Raw genomic sequence first — 23,092 nt, forward strand, 5'->3', positions numbered from 1 at the left:
ATACTCCAGTATACTAGTGTTAGAAGGCTCATCAAAATACCAATCCTACATTTTATAAAGTGTTTAAAAACCTAAAATAAAATAATATAAGACATGGAACGTGTAAAATATAATCAATTATAAATACAAAATATAAATCATTTTTTTATTTTAAATATATAGTATTTTAAAATGCTAATTAAAATAATGCAATATAAAATAGTAAATTACTTAGCCTAAATCTAATACAATCTTAAAGTATTTTAAACTAAAATGTAATAATGTAATATAATAATAAAAATATAATATAGTATAATATATTTTAAAAGTAATCAGTATCAAAGTATTAAAACATTTTAAATATAATATTGTATTATTCAAATAAAATAAAAAGTAACTCATTTTTTCAGTTCTTTAAAATATCAAATATAATAATATACCATTAATATATATATATATATATATATATATATATATATATATATATATATATATATATATATATATATATATATTAATAATCCATTAAATATAAATCTTAACCCTAAACATTTTTTACAATAATTGTAAATATATATATATATTTTTTTAAATGTATGGATGTCAGATTAATTAATCGTCATTTATCACTTCCAAAAATAACAGTTTGTGTTTACATAATGTATGTGTGTATACTGTATATGTACAGTATATATAAACACACGCACATACATGTATTTATTTCAGAGATATTTACATGTACAGTATATATATATTCATATTTATGCATGTTTTATATTATATATAAACATATATTACATATATCTCTGAAATATATAAATGTATGTGTGTGTATTTATATATACTGTACATATACAGTATACACACATATATTATGTAAACACAAACTTTTATTTGGATGCAATTAATCACGATTATTAATTTGATAGCCCTAAACAAACAAACATATATATATATATATATATATATATATATATATATATATATATATATATATATATATATATATATATATATATATATATATATATATGTGTGTGTGTGTGTAAATTAATAACATGTGATACATTGTTGTATCATGTTTCCACTACTGTAGGTAGCATAATGTATTGTATACTGTATTCTTCCTTTATTTTCTGTTACTCTGTGTCTGTGTTTTAAGATGCATTGCTGAAGAGTTTCTATTCATGCATGCCTCATACTTCTCATCTCTGAGGCTATGATTACTCTTATCTAAAGCTGTACTAATGTCTAATGCACTAAATCTCTTCTAATTACACTCCTCCAGCAAGCTAAAGATGTCCCACATGAGTGAGGATGAAATGTGCCTGAATGATTGATACTTGAGTGCTCCGTGCCTCTATTAGAAGGAGACGACCATCAGTGACTCTGCCTGTGTACATCTGCTCTTCAGCTAAATCCATGTTATGTTTCCTCTAGCGTGAGTCCATGCAGCCACAGACTGAGCGCCTCATGATACGATCAGCACACAGACCTGCGATGCGGAGGACGGCCCTCTCGGCCGGGTCCAGCACCTCTCCGGAGGCGGATCTGGAGCGCTTGACCCGCTGGTGTTTGGGCAGGTTCCAGGGCAGCGTGTCTCCGGGACTCGGCGAGCTGCTGCGATCACTGGAGCTCTGCTCGGCCGGAGGAACATCCATCAGCTTCTCCATCACCTGACAGATTCACAGCAGACACAGTGCAGTCGATAAACAGACATATGCATGCAGAGATTCAATGCACTTGACTTCATACAGCATGCAGATCACAAACAAAAACACTGTTGAAAAGCCTGTGTGATGTTCCTCCAGCTGTGACTATCTGCACAGTACAGAACAGTTCTCAAGCAGTCACACATCTGTTTGTGAGCATCTGTCCTCTTGCAATCTGAATTTTGTGTTTATTATGTGAAAACACTGTTGAGATGTTCCTTATGTGATTATACGTAGGCTATATATAGACTAGTGCTGTAACACAGTTGCTACAAGGATGAAATGACTGTCATTCCCAACCTGTATGAGCTCTGTTCTTCCACTGAACACAAGAGAAGATATTCTGAAGAGTAACCAAACAGCCATTGACTTACACAGTATGGGGAAAAAATACTATGGAAGTCAATGGCTACCGTCAACCGTTTGGTTACCAGCCATTTACAGAATGTCTTTTTTATTGCTCAATGAAAGAAAGAAACTCAGACAGTGACATGAGGGTGCAAATGATGACTGGATTTTCATTTTGGGCTAAACTATCACTTTAAATGACAAAAAATGCATTAAAGTTGAGGGACGAATGTGAAATTACATATCTGGTTTATAATTAGACTTGCAATCATATAAAATAAAGAACAAAAGGGACTATCATCTGAATCAGCAGGTTCTCTGATGATCTAACATCAACAAAAAATAATAATAATAATAATAATATCAGGTGAAACCATGTATACACTACATTTGTAACAAACTGTGAGACTGACACGAACAGAAATATTACGATGCATTTTATTTATGCTTACAATTAGCTTGCTCAAGCATGTTTTTAAATTAATGTTGAATTAAAACGGTTTTGATTTAAAATGTTTGAAATAAATGGGCGTAAATGCGAATTTACAAGATTTCTTTTTTTCATTTTCTGATAATTTATTACTAATTTGTTCAAAAAGCAATACAAATATATATATATATAACGTTTTTCAAAAAGGTCTGCCAATCAAGACAATGGTTGGTCCTGTAAAAAAAGAAAAAAAATTACATGTAAAGGCTCACCAAGAGTAGATGATTAACCACAGCGCTGGTCAAGCCTGTCAGCAGCATCTAAAACATTTTCATATCGCCTGCATTACAATGTAGAACTATGTAAAACCAGTGTGAGATATCCAACTTTATCCCTGTCATGTGCATACTGTACAGCGCTAGTTCAACAAGACACAGTTAACACTGACCGCAATGTTTAACTGGACAGGGCAAAAAACACTGGATGCAACCACTAACACCCACTCTAGATACTGTGAAAGCAGCCTTTTAGGACAAATCCATATGCAAACAGACACACGGTAAGACATGATGCTTGTGTGAGCATGCAGATGTGTCATATAAAGACCTGTCTTTATACAAAGCTGTGGAAATGAGATACAAGTGAAACCCTGAAAAGCATTCATAGCAAAAAACTCCTGCAGTGTATATTAATTTAACTCATAACAGCTCGTTTTTAATATGAACAAGTACTGGATGGATGTTAACTGAGTCATCGAGTGTCTCCTAATGTGGATTATGACAGTCCCATCATCTGTGCATGAGTTTGAGATGAAATATGACATGAAGAAAACTGGAAAAACTGAATCTTAATATGACTTAAAGAAAGAATATTGTCTATTGTTTGCCACTGTAGGCTAACTCTAATTTAGTGAAGTCATGCAAACGTGTGATTTTCAATATTGTTATATATTGTGTTTATTTAGTATACATAAAGCGATCTTTCAATGATCCAAATGTTATTTCCACTCCAGAAGGAATGGAGGAAGATCCACTGAAAGGCATGTTGGAGTCTGTGGTGTGTTTATGTCATGCGTGCACGGAGATATAATCGAGAAGTGTGTTTTAATGGTGTTTCTGGAGCTCCAGGGGCCAAAAGTGCCCATAGCTGAAGAAACACCCGTTTAGAATGCAGATGTGCTGATGCAGGAAGAAAACACTGGAGCATCACATCTGAATTACTATAAAACAGTTGAGAATAATAATGATGCACCTGACTGGTGTGAACTGAACTGCTATTTGTACACAGACAATTAAGAAAAGATTTTCGTATTTCCATATTTACTTCGCTTCACTTAAGCCAGTTATATTTCACTGGGCCCATGCTAACTTTTCGAATAGCTATGATGATAAAAGACATGCAGTATTGTTGGAGACATTATCCATCAGCTGAAAAAAGCACTGCACAAGAGAGCACACACAGATCAGAACACATCTAGCGCGCGCGCACCACTCTTTCCTCGTGCATCCTCAAAATATGATATGAAATCAATATTTATCTGAATCGTGATGAGGATATGTGATGTCTGTGGTATTGTTACCTCTGTCTCGGGGTCCCGTCAGAGCAGCAGTCGCGTCACGCGCCGGTGCGCAGAAGCACGGAAGGCTCGCGCGCGGTCACAAGAGCTGAAGTGAAGAGTCTGCAGTGCGCGCACACACACACACACACACACACACACACACACTCCCACAGCTCACACAGCACTCGCTATCAATGATTAACCCGTGCGAAACAGCGCCAAACGAGACGATGCCCGAACCACACGCGCTTGTTTCCTGCAGTGGAGTGGACTCAAACCTTCTTATGAAGATCATCCACTTCACATCCTCTGAAGCAATGTGGAGTCCAGATCTGACGGGGGTAACACCGCAATGGTTCAATTAAAGAGACACGCGGCGAGGTGGATGTGCACGTGTGGGAACTATAGTACAAGTTTGAGTTAACCGAATAACGTGATTTAAACATTAAACACCAGTAAATGAGGTGTTCTCGGAGTGATTTATCATGCATAGGTCACCATGCTGTAACAACTATTACTGAATACAGACAGTCAGACAGACAGACAGATAGATAGAGAATCTTTTCATTGATGTATGGTTTGTTAGGAGGACAATATTTGTCTGAGAAATACAACTATTTGAAAACTGGAATCTGAGGGAGCAAACAAATCTAGATATTGAAAAAAATCATATTTAAAGTTTTTCAAATGAAGCTCTTAGCAATGCATATTAATAATCAAAAATTAAGTTAGGAACAGTAGGAAATTTACAAAATATCTTCATGGAACATGATCTTTGCTTAATATCCTAATGATTTTTAGCATAAAAGAAAAATTAAAATTTTTGACCCATCCAATGTATTGTTGGCTAATGCTACAAATACACCCCAGAGACTTCAGACACGTCTGGTTGGAGTGTCACTGTCAGTAATTTGTGTTTCATCCTTATCTACAGAGTCTGGTTGGGTAAACTGCTTATAGTCTTAAAAAGTCAGTCATTTGTTTTCTTAAAGACTGGTCATAGCTGTTTAAACTCGGCCCAATTTAAGTCAGAAAGGTTAGACTAGTCATCTCTTGGTGAATTGTAAGCTGGTCAAACTAGTTCTGAAGACATCTGTACATAATGGCTATGTTCATGCAACTGGCCCAGTTTCAAGACGTTGTTGCTGTTAATATTGTATAAGAAATAATAATTCATGACAGAAAATCACACAATGCAGCAGAGGTGTACAGAGAACCTCAAAACCATTCTTGAGAAGAGATCCCTCACAGTGAAAATGACTCCATTATAATTACTCAGTCAAAAACAACTTGATTTTAAGAGAACTTGACTCATACTGAATGAAGGCTTGGAGATACACACGTCCTCAACCCCCTACAGAAAAACGCCAGTGAAAAACAAGAAACGGTTGAATTGTACAATTTACAAATTCTATTTTCTAAAATCAAAATAAAACTCAACATTGCAATAAATGAAGGTCGACAAAACAGCATCTTAAACATCTACAAACACGGACATCTCAGTTAAGCACAAATACTGTAAAAGGGCATAGAAGTAAACCAATCTCCTTCAGGAAGGTCTTAACCATGTCCTCATCCCAAACGACTCAAAATCTGACGACTAAAACAATTATGAGCCAAAGTCTGACCAATAAAAGACGACACATTTTTACATGAGTTGTTACATTTAATGACCCCTTAACAGATTCACAATTACCTGCTAATGCGCTCACATTTGTGTAAAGTAGCCTTGTTGACTAGTTCAGGTGTGTAAAAACACACAAGATCGATTATCTTCAATGCCCTGTAGTTGGCGATATCACTTCTTTTGCGGCAGAAATAAACCGCTGCACAAAAAGTTAGGTACCATGCCAAATGTAGTGGAGTACAGTGTGCATACTGTATGCTTATTCAAACATTTTATCAAGTAGAGAGTTGCTAATATATTTGATACTCAAGTACCAATGCAAGTGATTTCTTTAAAGGTCCACAATGAGTCATGTGGATGCAGGACCATTCAGAATGTGAACATCGTGTTTGATTCACCCTGGATTCATGAATTTTAATTAGCTTGATACTGCTTTATTTTCCCCTCAGGTTTATCCTTTATGAAGAAAAAAGGAAAACTTTAAAGTACTGCATTAATATACATAGATTCTTGCAAACACAAAACTTTGAAAGATACAGCATTCAGATGTTAAGATACTAATGTGCGCATGAGCAAGCTCCGCAAAACAATCCAGGAACCTTTCTGTAACTTCTACTGATCTGAAAATATAAGGTTCTTCAAGCACATTTGAAACAGTTTTAATGGTAAGCAGCGATGAAGACTGCAGTCACTTATGTTTAGGTTTTAAAGCCAGAGCCTCGAGATTGGCCGGAGCGCCCCATACTGTCCCAAACACACTTCTCTCGGTCTGAAGGGCTTGGTCCAGGGGAAGCTCTCTTCCTGAGACCACCACCCTCTTCACCGCCTGGATCACTGGAGCCGGGCCCTGAATCAACGGACCCAGCCACCGCTCGGCCTGACACAGAGCTTCTCCCTCGCCAGAAGAACAATGGAGCACCTCATCAACCAGTCCCATCTGTTTTCCAGTGTCTGGATCCACTTTTCTAGCGCCGCTCAGCAGTTTCAAGGCATTCTGGCTGCCAACGATACGAACCAGTCTTGCAGCTCCTCCCCATCCAGGAACCAAACCCATGTGCTTATGGACGAACTGGATAACAGCATCAGACGTCATCAACCTGGAAATGGAAATAAGCTTCTGTTCCAACAGGGAGATCAAGTAGAGCCCAAAGGGGTCATATCAGGAGGAACTCAAATTTCCCTTTTCAAAATGGCTTGTTGAAACGTATATAACCCAACCTCCAAAACTGTTTTTGTGGTACAAGATAAATTTTGTAACATGATACGTGTACTGCACGGAATTAATAATATTAGGAATAATAAAATGACTCATTTAAACCCTTGTGTGTTAGTACCTGAAGTCGCAGGCAGTGGTGAGTTCTGCTCCTCCACCCAGCGCTCGTCCCTCCACCAGGGCCACGGAGATGAGCGGCAGCCTGCCGGAAACATCACCACAGGACACTGGAGACATCACACCCATGTTTTCTTTCTGCTTCATCATATTCTACACACTACAGACGGTAACTGTGTCCAAAATCACCCTTGTGTACATCACAATTTGTGATGCACTTTTAAAATGAAAGGTATTTACTAGCATCTGTGGCTTTAACATCAATGGAAGCAGCACACTGGTTCATTACAGTGGACTTCAACAACTATTCCCTGACAGGTTCTTTGAGAAACCAAAAATGGCTCTTCTGTGGCATCACTACAAACACCTGCTTTTGGGATCCTATATTTTTGAGAGTGTGAGGTATAGAAATCATAGTGGAAATTAGTGAATGCACTTATTCAATCCCATAATGCACTGCAAAATGACTGTATGACCAATGTCCAAAATCCCAAATCCACTGTGATGATGTTTTTGTTTTGTCTGATAAACACTCATGCAGGTACGCTGTATATATATATATATATATATATATATATATATATATATATATATATATATATATATATATATATATATATATATATATATATATATATGCACACACACACACACACACACACACGAAGTAATAATAGTAGAAGAGTAAAATGTTACATTTGAAAGATAAGCTTCATTTGTGTAATGAATAAAGTAATTAATGTAAGTACAGCCATTTTTGCCGATTCCCAAAAGGAGGATCAGGAGCTGAATTTAATGGTGCAGCAAAGATTCTCTACGTTCTTCTCATTTTGTTTAAAATGATTTCCTGATATTGAGCCCTGGTGTGTTGATCGCTCTGATCTGCTCGTTTCTTCAGAAAGACCAACCTCAGGAGTCTTGTGAGAGTGTTCTGCATGAACTCACACATCTTCATGCCGTCCTGAAAAACACATCCATCATTATATCAGCTGGGAACAGTGTTCTGTCGTTCAGTCTGATGTGCTTGTAAGTCTCACTGCGGTCCCCTTACAACGATAGTAATGTTAGACACGGTTTTATTTTAGTTCTGAAAACTACAATATGTTTTCTGAGTACAGTTCACTTTTTATCTTAAGTGATAGTGTAATGACAATGAGACTTCCTGTGATAAAGGGTCTTAGAGAGATCCTCACGTGTGGGTTAGCGATGGCTCTGACTGCACTGAGGTCTGATCCAGAGCAGAAGGTCCCCGCAGCTCCCTGCACAATCACAGCTCTCCCTTCTGTCCAGGTCTCCAGTTCACACAGACGCTGCTCCAGGTCAAGCATCATGCTGCCTGCAGAACACAGGCAAAACAACACAATACAGTTATCAAGACTATTCATCATTTATCATGCCTTTGCGATTGCATTCACTTTTTCAGATTTATGTCCAGATTTTATTTTACTGTTTAACTCCAGATCCAGACGATCAATCTTAAAATATGAAAGTACAAAAAAAAAAACATAAATTACTACATTTAAAAACCTAGAATTTTCTCACAGCAAGAATGAAATCAACATAAATCAATCAGTTTAATTTATAGTGTGTAAAAATATGGCAACAGTTACACCTGACCACACGCATCCGTTTTTGCCCAACATTTTTTTTTTTTTTTTTCTAATGAAAAATTTTAGATGAAATATGAGTTATGTCATGCGTGAAGAAAATTAAGGTACATTTTATGAGCGGACAAACTTTTGTTATTGTGCACCATTTCCAATCAAACTGTTATTTTGTCAAATTATGCAAAAAATAATTAATATATTTATAATATAATTATAAAATATTATAGAAATAACATTTGACCGATATTAGTTGAGTATGAAGCCCCGTAGCAAGACAGCACTCTGCTATTTCATTCCAAACGTTTCATAATTTCTCCACTAAGTTTTTAATGATAACTGATCCAGACAGAGTGCAGTGCGCGAGGACCTGAGAGCGCGTTCCTGCGCGCGGGGTTGTTGAGCGTGAGCAGCGCAACGCCCGAGTCCCGCTGCTTCCGGAGCTCCACGGATCCTCCCGGGAAAGCCTGCAGCTTCTCCCTGATTCCCTCGGTAGATGAGCCGCTCGTGTGGCTGCAGACGGCTCGGTGCTGCTGAAGGATCCTCGCCACGGAGCCGCGGAACCGAGCAGCTCCACACACACTCATGCTGCTGCTGTGTGTGTGTGTGTGTGCAGCACAGGACAGTGTCTGAAGTAAACACGCACTCTCTATAATCAAACTGTAATAGAAGACTTCAAAGGATTGAATTACATTAGAATGCACAGTACTTTGTATTTTATATTGTGCTGTTTTTAATGCATCTACTTGACCTGTCTCGAGCCGTCGGAGTAACTTTAAAAACCGTCCTGAAAGAAACAAAGTATTGATATCTAGATCCCGCCTTCTTTCACCGCGCACTCCTGGATAAAGCTACTGTAAAGCTACTGCTATTTGCACTCAGAGTGTTGAAGAAACTCACAAATATATGAAAGCAGACGGAATTCCCACCAGATATACCGAGGGGTTTGCTCAAATTAGTTTTCTAGGCCATGCTTCAAATGCCCACAAGGGAGAGCTGTTGCTTTTAATTAAAAAGACAGATTGCAAAGACAATGACACCATAAAATCATGCATTCTTGATGTTTAGTGGTTTTCCCTGTTGGGAAAAGGTAAAATTTGTTATTTTTACAGTTGATCACTTGTTGGGACCATTAACCCTTTAGATAGGCCTGTGCAAAAAAATAAAAAATTAAAAATAAATAAAAAAGCTTAGTTTCTGGCTTGTAAATGGAGTATAACAGGAAACTATAGTGTGTGTGTGTGTGTGTGAGAGAGAGAGAGAGAGATAGAGAGAGCGAGAGTGTGAGAGAGACCTTTGCGCACTTACCTTGATGTATCTGAAAAAAATCAAAATATGCACCTCATGCTCTCAGAACTACATGGAGTAAACAATAACAAAGTAAGTGTATTTATGCACCTGCTGCCTTTTGATGGTGAGAAGTACAGACCAAACTAAAACAAGTGGATTTAAACACTTGCATGCCATCGTGCTGTTCATTTAATGGTGAGAAGAGCAGCAAGCAACATGAGAAAGGGCTTGACTTGTACTGAAATTTTAGAAATTATTGTGCAGCTTGACCTCTCCAGCGAGCTGCAGGATGTATTTATTGTCTTCTCCCTCTGACACCACAGACTCAGGAGTATGTATGTTATATATATATATATATATATATATATATATATATATATATATATATATATATATATATATATATATATATATATATATATATATATATATGATACATTTTTACAATAGTTTAATTTAGTGGATGTTTTCATCCATGAACACAACGAAAGAGTAGTGAATTTGCCCACAGTGTATTGTTGGTTTTAATTTTAATTTTTATTATTATTATTTTTTTTATCTAAGCATTTCCCCAAAATATGTGTCAAAAGATTTGTCACCAAAAATCATTCCATTTGCTGAAACACAGAGAAAGTTGTGGCCAGACTAAGACTCAACGTTACCTCCTAGTGGCCGCAAACACCTCCAACAACGCATAAGGGTTAAAGTAGTTTTATAGTTTGTACGTTTTGAAGGAAATACAGAAAAACTGATCATTCTGTGCAGAATCATTCTGTATTCTGTACAGTTCTACATCTCAGCCTGGTTGGCATTACAGAAGATATACAGACCACAGTCCTCTGCACGTGTATCTTTATCTGGCCCGAATATAAGTTCTTTGTCTGAGGAGGAAACAGTAAGCTGTCATTATTAATTACTTCATTTCATGGTTACACGTCTTTAAAAAAGCTGGTGTTTGGTTATAAAGATTACCTGTTTTCAATGACATTGTAGTATCTCCACAGATTGTCCATGGGTTACACTTAAAATATAATTCATGGCAAGGCGAGTGTTTAAGGAACTTTAGCATGAAGGTAATACCTATGTAGCCTACATAAGATATCATATAACCAGAAACAATGAAACAAACCCAAAAGAGTGCAGAAATAAACACGTGGAGCTTTTAGATGACAGTCAAGCGTGGTCAGATTTCAGATTGCTCAGTGACAGGTCGACAGATGCTCCATCTTTTTGTAACACGCCCATGTTGGGCCTCTGGCTTCCTGTTGGGAAAGATGTTTGAGTGAAGCGGAATGAATGTGGAGAAGGATGAGCTGATCTGCGCCTGGGGAAGGTGATCTTTGTCCTGGTATGCCAGCTAAGGTTTTCTGACAGGATGCTGCAGCTGCGAAAACATTATAATTCTGTATGCCACTAAAGAGAGCAAGGTTGAATGTCTAAATGTCTACCCTAGCTGACTAAAAGCTCATGTTTTTGATGTGTTATTGGGTATCGCATAGATGTAAGGTGAAATACAGCCAGGGTTTAATGCTGTAAGTCTTCATTCATTCTCTCTCTCTCTCTCTATACATACTTTGATTATTACCATCTATAGTAGCTCCAGACATATGAATAAACACATAGACATCTAGAAATGTGACATTATTTTATTCTATAAATGCTGAATACAGTTTCATTTGTGATATTAATTATCAAGAAAAGGGATTGCGAAGGCAGTGTCTAATGATATGTCTTGCATCAGATAAGCACGTAAACTGAGCGCAGAATCCATTAGTTTCTGTAATTACACGAGTCAATCCTTTTGGTTAAAGTTGGTGAAAGTATAAGAAAGAGTTAGATGTGAAACAGCTTTTGGTATTCTCAATCAGACAGCAGACATCACACACACACACACACACACGAGAACGCAGACAGGAAACAGGTCTACATTGGCAGCGATAAAATATAAGGATGACAGATTGAAACTGGTTTATGGAAACAGAAAGCATAATATGCACTTGTAAATCACATTGGTAGAAAAGAAATATACATGTAAACCAGTCTTTGAGAAAAAATATCAAAAAAGGCATTGGTTATAGAAATGTAAACAACAAAATCATCACTTGGACAGTCATTGTTGGTGTTGCACAGGTAATCAGGCAACATGTACAGCTTTAAAGGCATTGTGCGTGATCTAAGGGCGTTTAGATGACGGTCTCTGTGTGGAAGGTGGAGTAGGTGAGTGTTTGTCTCTGGGTGAAGACTGTGGGTGGTGGTGAAGGAGTTGATGCAGATGATACGGACGAACGGCTGGCCCAACGAGAGGGCAAACGTCTCTTTGCTGGACATGCAGGTCGTGAAAAGCTCTTCTTGATCGTTACAGAAGACTCTTTGCATTGCTGTTGAGACAAATATTTTAATGAAACCTCAGTGGATTTAAATTTTCCTGTCAACAGCACAATAACCTACATTAGCTCGTGTGCTTTCATGTACAGATCTATCGCAGAACATGTGTGAATGAATCTAACCTGACTGACAGGATGTTTCCATCAAATCACTTATACTTTGCATTAAAAAAAGAGGAGCCTTATTTTAATTATTCTCATTAATGTACTTAATGCAAACCTATAGTGCAAGATACGAAGAAATTATACATTATTTAATTTGTGGAGTAAGCTGATAAATCTTATTTTCATACAACAAGATGATTTTTGTTACTGCAATACAGTTCCTTGTACTTTTATTTCGATGCCATTGCATTTAACGGCAATGGCTGAACTTTTGTCTCCTGCACATGTTCTCCATTTTAGAACTAAGTAAAAATAAAAGAACTGATTCAATCTCTCTAATGCTTTTCTGACTCATCTGACAATCATTTTGAGCCATTTTGTTGTGCAATTTACAAAAGCAGGCCGTCCGTGCAGAGGACTAGTTTCACTAGACTCCTGGCCACGCTACATGTTTCTGTAATTACACCACATATCTTGGCCTCCTGTATAAAAAAACTGTTAATTTAAGTTTTCTAAAGAGCTAGACATGAAAGATGTCAATTAAACTTGGTGCTACTAATTCTTTTTATGTCAAGCCTTGAAGGAAATGTCCCAGTTTCAACAATAAGAAGCTTCTGGGCTCCTTGCTTTGAGCTATCTGCCAATTCTTTCTAACAGAAATTCAATTTAAGGAATTTTAATGGTGCTGCTTGGATGGTTTTGTGGGAATGAGGTATTTTAACAATAAATACTAAATATTTCCAGACTTGAACAACAACAAAATATATATATTTTTTTTAATAATCTTTCTAATCTGTCATTTGACACTGAGAACAAACTCTGATCGCACACATTCACCAGTTACTGTGTGTATGACTATACAGCACTCATAGAGAAACCTATAAAACCACCTATTATGTCTGAAATAAAATGTTTTAATGAAAATTTGTGTTCTTAATATTTATATTATACAATAAGGATTTTTACCTGTATTTCACATGTGAAAAGAGTTTGCAGGTGCTCCATCACTATTTAACCGGGTGTATATTCACAATAAAACTGACATTTTAGCAAACGCATTGGGAGCAAAGAATAAATAAATACTACTTAATGGGACTGTTCACCCAAAAATTCTGTTATAATTTACTAACCCTCCACCTGAAGGTAGCCACTGACTTCCATAAAATGGGGAAAAAAATACTATGGAGGTCAGTGGCTACCGTCAACTGTTTGGTTACCAGAATTATTCCAAATATCTGTTATTGTGTTCAACAGCTGAAAGAAATTCATTCAGGTTTAGACCAACTTGAGGTTGTGTAAATAATTGCACCATGATTCCAGTTCGAAGCAAACATATATAGTATGTTCCATTCAAAGTGCATTGAAGAGTGTGAGGATTGGAATTGAGAACCGCTGCTTCAACACACTGTAGTTATCTACACTTGTGCCTCATACACTTCTCCGGCTGAGACATTTAGCATGTATTTGAATTAGGGCTGTCGCGATATACCGGTATTGACAATAACCACGATATTCAAATAAACAATTATCGATATCGTGTTAATTTAGTGTATGAGGATATACCGGTATTAGTGATAACCGAAAGATTTAAAATGAACAGTTCTCTTATGATGACACCACATGTAAATACTTGGTAGCAGTACCTGGTTGAGTGCCCAGGTGGCAGTATCGTGCCTTAACTCTGACACCTGTCACACAAGAAGAAGACACAGCACTCATAGCTACTCTGAGGAGAGCTGTGTTCATCAGAGTACGTTGTTATTATTTTACTAGTCATAGACTGGGAAATATTATATTACCTATTAACAGCGGTTTTCTGTGTTCATATACTTAAGTAAAGGGTGATTATTTTAATAAGTACCGCGTTTTCTTTACTCGTCTTATTTTTGTATTTGCAATCACTACGGCCTGTGCGTAGTAGCACTTCATTTCTTTCTTTGTTCAAATCTATGAACAGTTACACGATTAAAACGGATCTTGAAAAACTGAGCGACCACATTACTACATTAAACTCTGTAAAATGTTAAGTTGGTCACAGTGCCATGCACTTAATGCCTCATCTGTGGTCATTCTTCAATAAGGTTCATTAGTTAACAATAATATCATTAGTTCATTGTTCATTCATGTTCGTTAATACATTAATGTTAAAAAATGGCATCTTATTGTAAAGTGTTACCATTAATATTTATTCATCATACTGTTGAACTTGACAGTATTTTCTCTCTTGTTATTTCATAAGAGCTTCAAAGAAGACGGAGAAAGCCAGAGTCTTGTGCTCTGCGTTTATCAGTGTCAATATTATGCTCGTTGGGTGAAAAAGAAAAACTCAATAAACCAGTAAAAAATAATTTGACTGATATCTTCCCCACCCCAAGATTTCTAAAGATATGACGATATATCAACATTGTGAATTATTATGGCCACAATAACTGTGATAGGAAAAATCTAATATCGTGACAGCCCTAATTTGAATGTTTGCAGTTCAGGTGAAAGTGTGTGCTTTTGTGGCTTGAATGGCATGGGTCTATGTTCGGGAGTGTCCTCAGTACTGACCTGCACCGTTACATGTGTCTCTTTGTGGGCTATGGCCTGGTGGTGCGGTGTGTGTGTTAGTTTCTGACTGGATCTGGGCTCATGTTGCATGTCCAAGATTTCCAAGAGGTCCACGAGGTCTTCCTTCTTCCCTGGACTGTGCTGTGACTGCTGATGCTGCTCCTGAGATCTCTCCCATTCCTCGTAAATTTTGAGAATCCTCTCAACAGCTCCATAGTTGGACCTAGACTCCATCGGACGAGGATAGGCCGCTAGCGTAGAAGGCTTCCATGGATTCTCATCTAGAATCCGAGACCTGATGTCTTTTTTTGCATGTTTGGGTTTTTTGTCTGCTCGTTGTTGGTCTGTACCAACATCCAGAACTTTGCTGCACCTTTCCATCTGGGTTTGCCGTTGTGGTGCAGTCTGTAAAGGCAGTCTGTAAAGGCTTAACCTCACTGTCTTGATTTAGACTAAGTTCCTGCTGCAGAGATGAAGAGATAGTGACAAGGTTCTTTGTTTCCTTCCTTCTTCCCTCATCTCTTGGACACTGTGCCACAAGATCCGATAAGAAATCCTTCGGATTGTCTTCAACATGCTTTGAAGGACTGTCTATAAGCTTGTCCTTTGATATGACCTCAGGAAGACTGTCAGAAGAATCAGTGGATACAGTCATGGAAATGTCCTCATCACACCTAACTCCCATCCCTGCCTGGAAGAGTGCACGGTTGAACTCTGCAGTTTTCTGCTCAAGTCTCTCATTTCTGGGAGTAGCTGTAGTCCTGGGATATGTCGAAATAAAGTCTAGCGATGCAACAGAATCTGTAGACATGCTCATGGGATGAGCATCATTTTGCTCATCTATTTGGTTTAGACTGCGATCTGAGGATGCTTCTGCAATGTCCACATTGGAGGGGCAGTGCTTAGCCGGTACATATCTGGATGACTTGTTGCTGCCAAACCTACTTCCATCGCAGGACCAGCGGCTCTGGCAGCAGATGATATTGCACTGGGAATCGACAGACACGGTGCAGGCTACATTCACTGAGTCTGTCAGAACTTTCCCCTCATTTTCTTGAAGCATTGCTTCAAATTTTTGTACGACTGCGGGGCTGGTGTACTTTCTGTCTGGGTTGGTTCCTGGCCGTTGACACCCTTGCTCTGTACCACTGGTCTCTGTTTCTGAAGCTGAAGGACTGCTTAGGTACCAAGATGTGCTACGGGTCGGTACGGGTGGAGCTTGTTGTCTTATGTTGTATTGTGGCTTAGCCTCACTTTGCTGCGATTTCATGTTACAACCTTCCCAATTCGTCCAGTATTGCTCATCGAGGGATTTAAGGTCTTCACCCATGTTTTTCAAGTACAAAACTGTGTTCTCCATTTCCGAATTATCCTTTACCTTCTTCACCAACTCAGCCTCTCTTTGAAAAAACTTAGACTCACTGCGGCTTCTACGAAGCAAAACCAAACAAAGCGAGGTCATTATATTGTTGATCTGATTTCTTAGTGATATATGCAGCACCTGTGTGGACTAAAGTTTACCTTTTAATATCAGGCCACTTCCTTGTTTCATCCTGGTAACTACAGAGTTCTGCACTCGCACGGGCGATTTCCTGAAGTGCCTACAAGATGTTGATGAATAAGAGGACTTAGACCTTAAACCTTAGTCCTTGCACCACACAATATAAAATAGCACATCTCTAGCACCACATAGCAGCATCCTAACATGGAACATAATGGATTATTAGTAAATGAACAGTAAATTAACAATTTAGGCTACAGCTCCGTAGGTTTTGTGTTAAGGTGGTTTAGCGTGAATTCATAGCAAGATAGTAATGCTAAATCCTGAGAAATGAACTGTTTGTACCACCATTAGAGTGGTATGAGCAACAAAGTCTCACCGCATTTAGAGCAGTACTGTACTTCTTTCTGTCACTTCCACTGGTTATTTCCATGCTCTGAAATCGTTTGAAAGGGTTAAGGAGGTCATCTTGTCCAGTGAAGCAGGACTTGGTCCCCATTTTCTTTTCCAAACAGCTTTCCAGGATTTCTTCCAGCTCTGCAGTGTCTATAGCCTGTTGTTCAGCAGCACCTTGCTGATTTAATAGTTCACTTTGATCGCTGTTGCACTGGTCACTGGATTCACTGGTGTTGTGACTGAGTTGACTTGGTTGGGAGTCGATGCTGGCATTGCTTCGCTGGGTTAAAGACTCATAATATTCAATGCTCTGGGCATCTGACGCATAGGTTACTACACTCGACAAAGTGCTGGCAGGACACGAGCTGAGCCTCAGTGCATTTTGTCCATCAGTAACTGGTCTCAGAGAACTTCCCGCACGGTTGGACCTCACTTCATTGTACAACTGGAAAAGACAAAACAATTATGTAGTCCTTGGTACATCTTCCAAAACTCTGACATTTATCACTTATAGCTTACCAATACCAATAGCTGGTTTGTTCAGTCCTGCAGAGTTTAGCTCCAGCACACTTGCCTGAAAGTTTCTAGCGAGTCTGAAGACCTTGACAAGCTGGTTTAGATGTGTTTAATTTAGCTTGGAGCTAAACTCTGCAGTACAGTAGCACAGCAGGAGAAGGTTGGGACACCCCTGCAGTACAGCATGGCCTCGCAATCACAATATTGTGGGTTTGATTCCCAGATAATTAGGGATGCACCGATCTGTTCCTCATTCAGACGAGACTGATCCGAATCCTATATAATGCCAATACTATTCTGTGTTATTGTTAAGCCCCGTGAAGGCCACAAAACATCATAAAGCACCATAAAGTTTTGTGCAATATATTCCAAGTGTTCTGAAGTTGTTTTATAATTTAATGTGAGGTACAAATGAATATTTAAATCATTAAATTCAAGTTCTCGTAAACTCTTCTCTCCGCTGTCTCCGCTCTGAGTCTGTCCTCCTCCATTCAGCATTAAAACTGTGCGTCGTGTTCGGTTACGACAGTCAAGACCATGAAACTCTCTCTAAGAGTATTCAGTGTTCCTATTATTATACTTGATCTGTAGATGAAGCATAAAATGACTTTATCTAGCTGGAGTTTAGTGCTGATTCTAAAGCATGTTACTTTCACTTTTATTTGTTTCCCACTAATAAATGTTTCTTACTTCATGTTTTGATTTTATAAAATGACTGTGCACTCTCTAGAGTAACCTTTCCTGCTGAATTATCCACTGTCCAAGTTTTTAACAGTATTTTTGTCATAGAATATGATTTCTTTTTTTCATTTGTTATTTTTCTGTATAATGAAGTTGTCTACATTAAGTAGATTGTGTTTAACACACAAAACAGTTGTGTTGAGGTCAACACACAGAGGTATGGAAAATCTACATTGATAAAAAACCCCACTGTGCTAGTATCAAAAATGGTATCGATGCATCCCTACAGATAATGCATGACCTGATAAAATATATACCTTTAAAATGGCATAAGTCACTTGTTTGCCAAAATGTTTATTTAACGACACACCAAAGTCTGAGTCATGGTTTAGTCTGTTGTCCCTCAAATGCAGTCCTAGATACCCCCCCCCCCCCCCCCCCCCAATAATCCAACAAAGCTTACTTGCAGAGCTTTCATTTAGCATGCAAGTAATCAGGAATACTTAGGGAATGGGTTTGAAACAAGATCCCGTTCTCTCCGCTGAGCTGTGGGGAGTGGTGCACATCTGCAGACTCACCTCCTCAATCCTCCGCTGCATGTCCATGAGCTGCTTCTCCCACTCCTTCCTCTCAGCCTCAAAGTGTTCCAGCAGCTCAGATTTCTCCTTCACCCAGCCCTTCTCACTGTTCTCCAGCCTGCAGCGGAGGTCCATCGCCTCGCTGTGAGTGTCTGCCAGCAGCTTCTTTTGTTCTGCTCTCTCCCGTTTGAGAGTTTCCCTTCGATCTGTGACTCCTCACAGTCTCCACCACCAGACTACATTCTCTGGCTTCTAGCTGTTGGAGGAAAAGGGGCAAGGATTTGCTGACCACCAAAGAGGAAATGGGTGTATGGGACAGTTGAACAGAAAAAAAGAAAACATTAAGCATTTAGGGGAAACCTATCTCCAACAGGAAGTAATGGACCTTGAGTCCTCGCCAATGCCTCATCGAACGCCCAGCCTAAGCCTACTCACACAAACAGCTCAGACTAGTGCTGAGAGTCTGGCATGTAATGGAGAGGCCACATGGGTATTCTGACCCCCCGATGACAGCAGACACTAAAACCATATTTGTCACTACTGAACTCTGCAGCTGACAGATGCTGTTGATGTCAGTGAGACCTATACGCTACATGAATCATTACATGTTATTGTGCTCGTTGCTTTTCTACAGATTTCTTAATGCAAGTTTTTTTTTTTTAAGAATGCTTTTTAGCAAGAATGCATGTAATTGATCAAAATGGACAGTTAAGACATTTGTTATAAACTATTTTTTTTTTTTTTTTTTACAAATTAATGCTGTTCTTTTGTATCACCTTTTCCACAAAAACATTCAGTAGCTGTAAATCATCATATTTTCATGATTTCTGAAGATCATGTGACACTGAAGACTGGAGGAATGATGCTGAAAATACAGCGGAGCATCACAGAAATAAATTACTGTTTACAAATATATTCACACAGAAAACAGTTTTTTTGAATAGTAATAATATTTCACAATTTTACTGTTTTTAATGTATTTCTAATCAAATAAATGCCGCCTCGGTGAGCAGAAGAGATATTGAAAAAAACAGTAAGACAAAACAACTTTTGAATGGAAGTGTTTATCAAAAATCTCTTCTGAACATATGAAGATGCCACTATTCCACTAAGCCTAAAAATAAGTCTAGCATGTCAAATCAACATCTTAAAATAGCTGAAAAATCCTGTCTTGCTTTGGAATAAACCGGCATGCTCCACTATCTGTGCCACGGCCAAGACAAAAATAGGTGAATCTTGTTAATGCTTCTCATAACAAGGGTGGTAGGTTGCTGCTGTAGTTTTAAGACTAAAATATAATGACCGCAGTTGGTGTGTGCTCTGTGTCTGGGTAACAATGTCACAGAAACAGCTCTCTATTTATAGACAGCAAGACCAATCCTTTAGCATCTCACATTCCTGAGGGTGGGGCCTGGAGAAACTCATCTCTGTTTTAAAGATCACAAATATGCTCAGAAATATGCTGGCACATACCCTGCTGTGAATGCCTAGTGGGAAAAACTGGGACAAAAATATGTGCTGTGGTAGGATGTGGACGGCAAAGAAAACAACTTTTTACAGTTCAGTTTGACCCCTCCCTGATTTCGTTCTCTCTGTACCAACGAATACACTGGGTGGATCTGTGCGGGTAAACCTGAATCGTTTTCTGAATTCAAACAAGTGCAGTTGTGGCGAAGCAACACACGAGTCCATAGAGTCACTGTTATAAGGCTATTCTTCTGTATGTTTCTGAAGTATTTCAACTTGGACCACAGCATAACGGAGTAATGTCCAGAGGTGCAGTCAGTCACGAGATACAGCATCACACAGCCAGTCAAAGCTCCTCTTCTCTTCATCTCTGTGATAACATTAGGATAACATATGTATAAAACCCTAGAGAAGACTGAAAACTCACCATGATGATTTGGACTGTGTCTTTATAAGGATGTTATAAACAGAGGGACAATTCAATAAGATGAAAACTAATTAATAGTAGATGCTATTTTTAATTTGGTAACATAGTTTCCACATATCACTCTTATATAACTGTGAAATGGCCTTTTTTTTAATTCTTTGTAGCTATTATCTGATACTGCAAAAGCGCTGGTCTTCTGTCGCAGCTTACCCACAAAGCTCCTGTTGACAGCATATATTTGTGCTTGATAGTGCAAAGCCTACACAGTTTCTGAACTATGCTCAATTACTTTTTATTTATTTTTTTGCTGTCATTTTATTAATTTAATTATTTATTATAGGGGTGGGGTAGTTTGATATTTTTGCATTTAAATTTTTTTCTAAATTGGTTTGTGCCTCATATTGTACTTTTTTTCTGAAAAGACGTTAAATATTGTAGCTATAATACACCCTTTATTTTATTTATTTATTTATTTATTTATTTATTTTTTACTTTAGCCTACATTTCATTCAATATCTCTTTTTCAAAAGCCAAAAGTCATTCTTCTTAATTCCCTTCTAATCAAGTTGACACTGTGACAACTTACCCCAAATAGTGTGATTATGTGTATATTTGACTATATACTACCGTGCGAACGAACTGAATAGGTCTTTTTAGTCAACACTTTAAGTAGTTTTGTTTCTAAACAGTGAAAAAATAAAAACGCCCCAGTCACTGGAGTATAAAGAGATGTGTATTTCTCATACCTGACCAATGCGACTGTCCAGCTCTGACCTCTCCAGAGTCCGCGCGCATCGATCCTCCGTGTACTGCAGCTCCAGCTCACCCCGTTTACTCTCTTCACGCTTCACCCCCGACTGCACCTCCTCTAAAACACACTTCAGATCCAACAACATCCTCCTGTTCTCCCCACCCTGCAAATGCAACGCAGAATAAGAGGAAAGACGTCGGCATTGCACGCTGCTGTTTGGTTAAATCAAATCCCCTCAGGTCGCATGCTTCTGTTTGTACTTGTATATCAGTCACTTGTCTCAAAAGCATTTGCTTCTCCACTCTCCACTCCTCCTTCTCCTGGTCGAAGCGCTTCTTTAATTCGAGTTTATTTTTCGTGCGCGTGTGTGGCTCGTGACTCGGAGTTTGTCCGCCTGTCGCATCGGATGCAGCGGTGATCGCGCACGCAGCAGCTCCAGGTGAAAGACCGAACCCCGGCGGGACTCTGGAGCTTCTTACCGGGCCTCTCCAGACGCGAGCACGGGATGAACTCCCAGCACTGCGCCTTGCTCACACAGACGCTCGATCCATTTCCAAACGCATTCCACATCTTTCAAACAAAAACCACAGCCTCTTTTAACTATTTGCAGTTGCAGTCCCCATATGACACACTAGGCGGATTATTAACCGAACCCAGCCGTCTCTCCTCCTCTGCGCCGCGCGCGTCTGTTGCTTCCATGTCAATAAAAGACAAGCTCAGTCTGTCATTCTCTAGAGCCGACTTCACAGTGAAAATTGATAGACAAACAACAAACTAAAACCTTTTAAAATGACCATGGACTTTTATAATATATGTATTTTTAAACAGCAATATTACACTCAGTGTTTGTTTCTAATCAGAATGAACTTGTAATCTAATAGCCGTACATTTAAATCAAGTTCATCAACAGACGGCAGCGGTGACCTTGCTTTATTTTAAAATGTGGCCTACATTCCCCTTTTCATAAGTAAAAACTGTCAAATAAATACATATGAATTATGCCATTTCTGCACCACTGGTGCCACCAAACGGGATTGCAAACATATTTATAATAATTGATTGTTCCAAGACAGCTTCATGAATAAGCTCCTCCCCCAACTCACATCATTTGTCGAATCGGATTAGACGGGTAGCTACAAGCAAATATGAAAACTCTCAGAAAATTAGACAATCAAAGCCTTACTCATTGTTTTTAAAGCTGCATAGGAGAAAATATTTGACACCAACAAGCTTTATTAACAAGTCTGTTTACATATCAACCTAGGGTGCGTTTCCCAAAAGCAACTATGGTTGTAAGCACTATATGGACGGAACTCGTGACCATAGTTGGTTTTGGGAAACACACCCCTGATTGGGTCACACTAACAATGTTCAGTTTCAAAGTTTAGGTTAAGTAGAAAAGACCCTAAAAATTAAAACTTTAGAGTGTATTTTACCACTTTTCACAAGATTGCTGCAGCTGAAAGTACTTCTAAAAATAGACAACCTACTTCTTAAAGTATTTTTAAGGGTGGTAATGAAATGAAGACAATGAAACAGCTACCCATATTCATTGTTTACAATGTAAAGCAGATCATCAACCTTTAAAACTAAATTATATCACACATTTAATATTCTGAAAGTGTAAGGTTTCAAATGGGTTCTTGATGTCAAATGGTTTTATGTTTTTTTTTTTTTTTAGAAAAATCATCTAAGAAGTGGAGCGTCAGAGAAGGGCTTCACTTTGTCCTCTTCTAACAGATTATACAATTATCACCTAAAATGCAACATCAAGAACTTAAATTGTATCAACATGTTTGGAAAACACAATTTAAACTCTTTTAATTGTAATATGTTAATTAGACGCACAAACAAT

The 23,092-nt window shown here is 38.3% G+C and overlaps 2 protein-coding genes across 4 annotated transcripts; both read right to left on the reverse strand.

Annotated features, from left to right (window-relative positions):
* Positions 1-6,066: 6,066 nt before the first annotated feature.
* Positions 6,067-9,567, reverse strand: echdc1 (enoyl CoA hydratase domain containing 1). 3 transcript variants are annotated; one of them, XM_026228877.1, is made up of 6 exons: positions 9,298-9,561; positions 8,959-9,182; positions 8,178-8,320; positions 7,893-7,945; positions 6,989-7,069; positions 6,067-6,751 (listed from the first exon to the last, which is right to left on the reverse strand). In XM_026228877.1, exons 2-6 carry the CDS (start codon positions 9,173-9,175, stop codon positions 6,343-6,345), a joined length of 903 nt encoding a protein of 300 aa, XP_026084662.1. In that variant the 5' UTR covers positions 9,176-9,182; positions 9,298-9,561; the 3' UTR covers positions 6,067-6,342. The 3 variants fall into 3 exon arrangements, with proteins under 3 accessions (XP_026084662.1, XP_026084661.1, XP_026084663.1); XM_026228876.1 differs by having other exon boundaries at positions 8,959-9,217; positions 9,298-9,560; XM_026228878.1 differs by having other exon boundaries at positions 6,989-7,094; positions 7,930-7,945; positions 8,959-9,567.
* A 1,939-nt stretch (positions 9,568-11,506) lies between these two features.
* LOC113060066 (uncharacterized protein KIAA0408) lies at positions 11,507-23,076 on the reverse strand. Its single transcript, XM_026228881.1, is given in 10 exon segments — positions 11,507-12,256; positions 14,921-15,249; positions 15,284-16,350; positions 16,442-16,521; positions 16,801-17,262; positions 18,593-18,802; positions 18,804-18,848; positions 21,233-21,400; positions 21,498-21,678; positions 21,680-23,076. Coding segments are annotated over 10 exon segments (2,865 nt in total). The 5' UTR covers positions 21,808-23,076; the 3' UTR covers positions 11,507-12,061.
* Positions 23,077-23,092: the final 16 nt, after the last annotated feature.

This window comes from Carassius auratus, chromosome 41, assembly GCF_003368295.1.
Source record: "Carassius auratus strain Wakin chromosome 41, ASM336829v1, whole genome shotgun sequence".
Taxonomy (NCBI): Eukaryota; Metazoa; Chordata; class Actinopteri; order Cypriniformes; family Cyprinidae; genus Carassius; species Carassius auratus.

Coding starts and splice junctions, on each gene's coding strand:
- echdc1 (XM_026228877.1), bottom strand. CDS start 9,175: ATGAGTGTGTGTGGAGCTGCTCGGTTCCGCGGCTCCGTGGCGAGGATC. Junction 8,321..8,958: donor GCGCAGGAACGCGCTCTCAG/GTCCTCGCGCAC, acceptor TGTGTTCTGCAG/GCAGCATGATGCTTGACCTG. Junction 7,946..8,177: donor GAGCCATCGCTAACCCACAC/GTGAGGATCTCT, acceptor TGTGTTTTTCAG/GACGGCATGAAGATGTGTGA.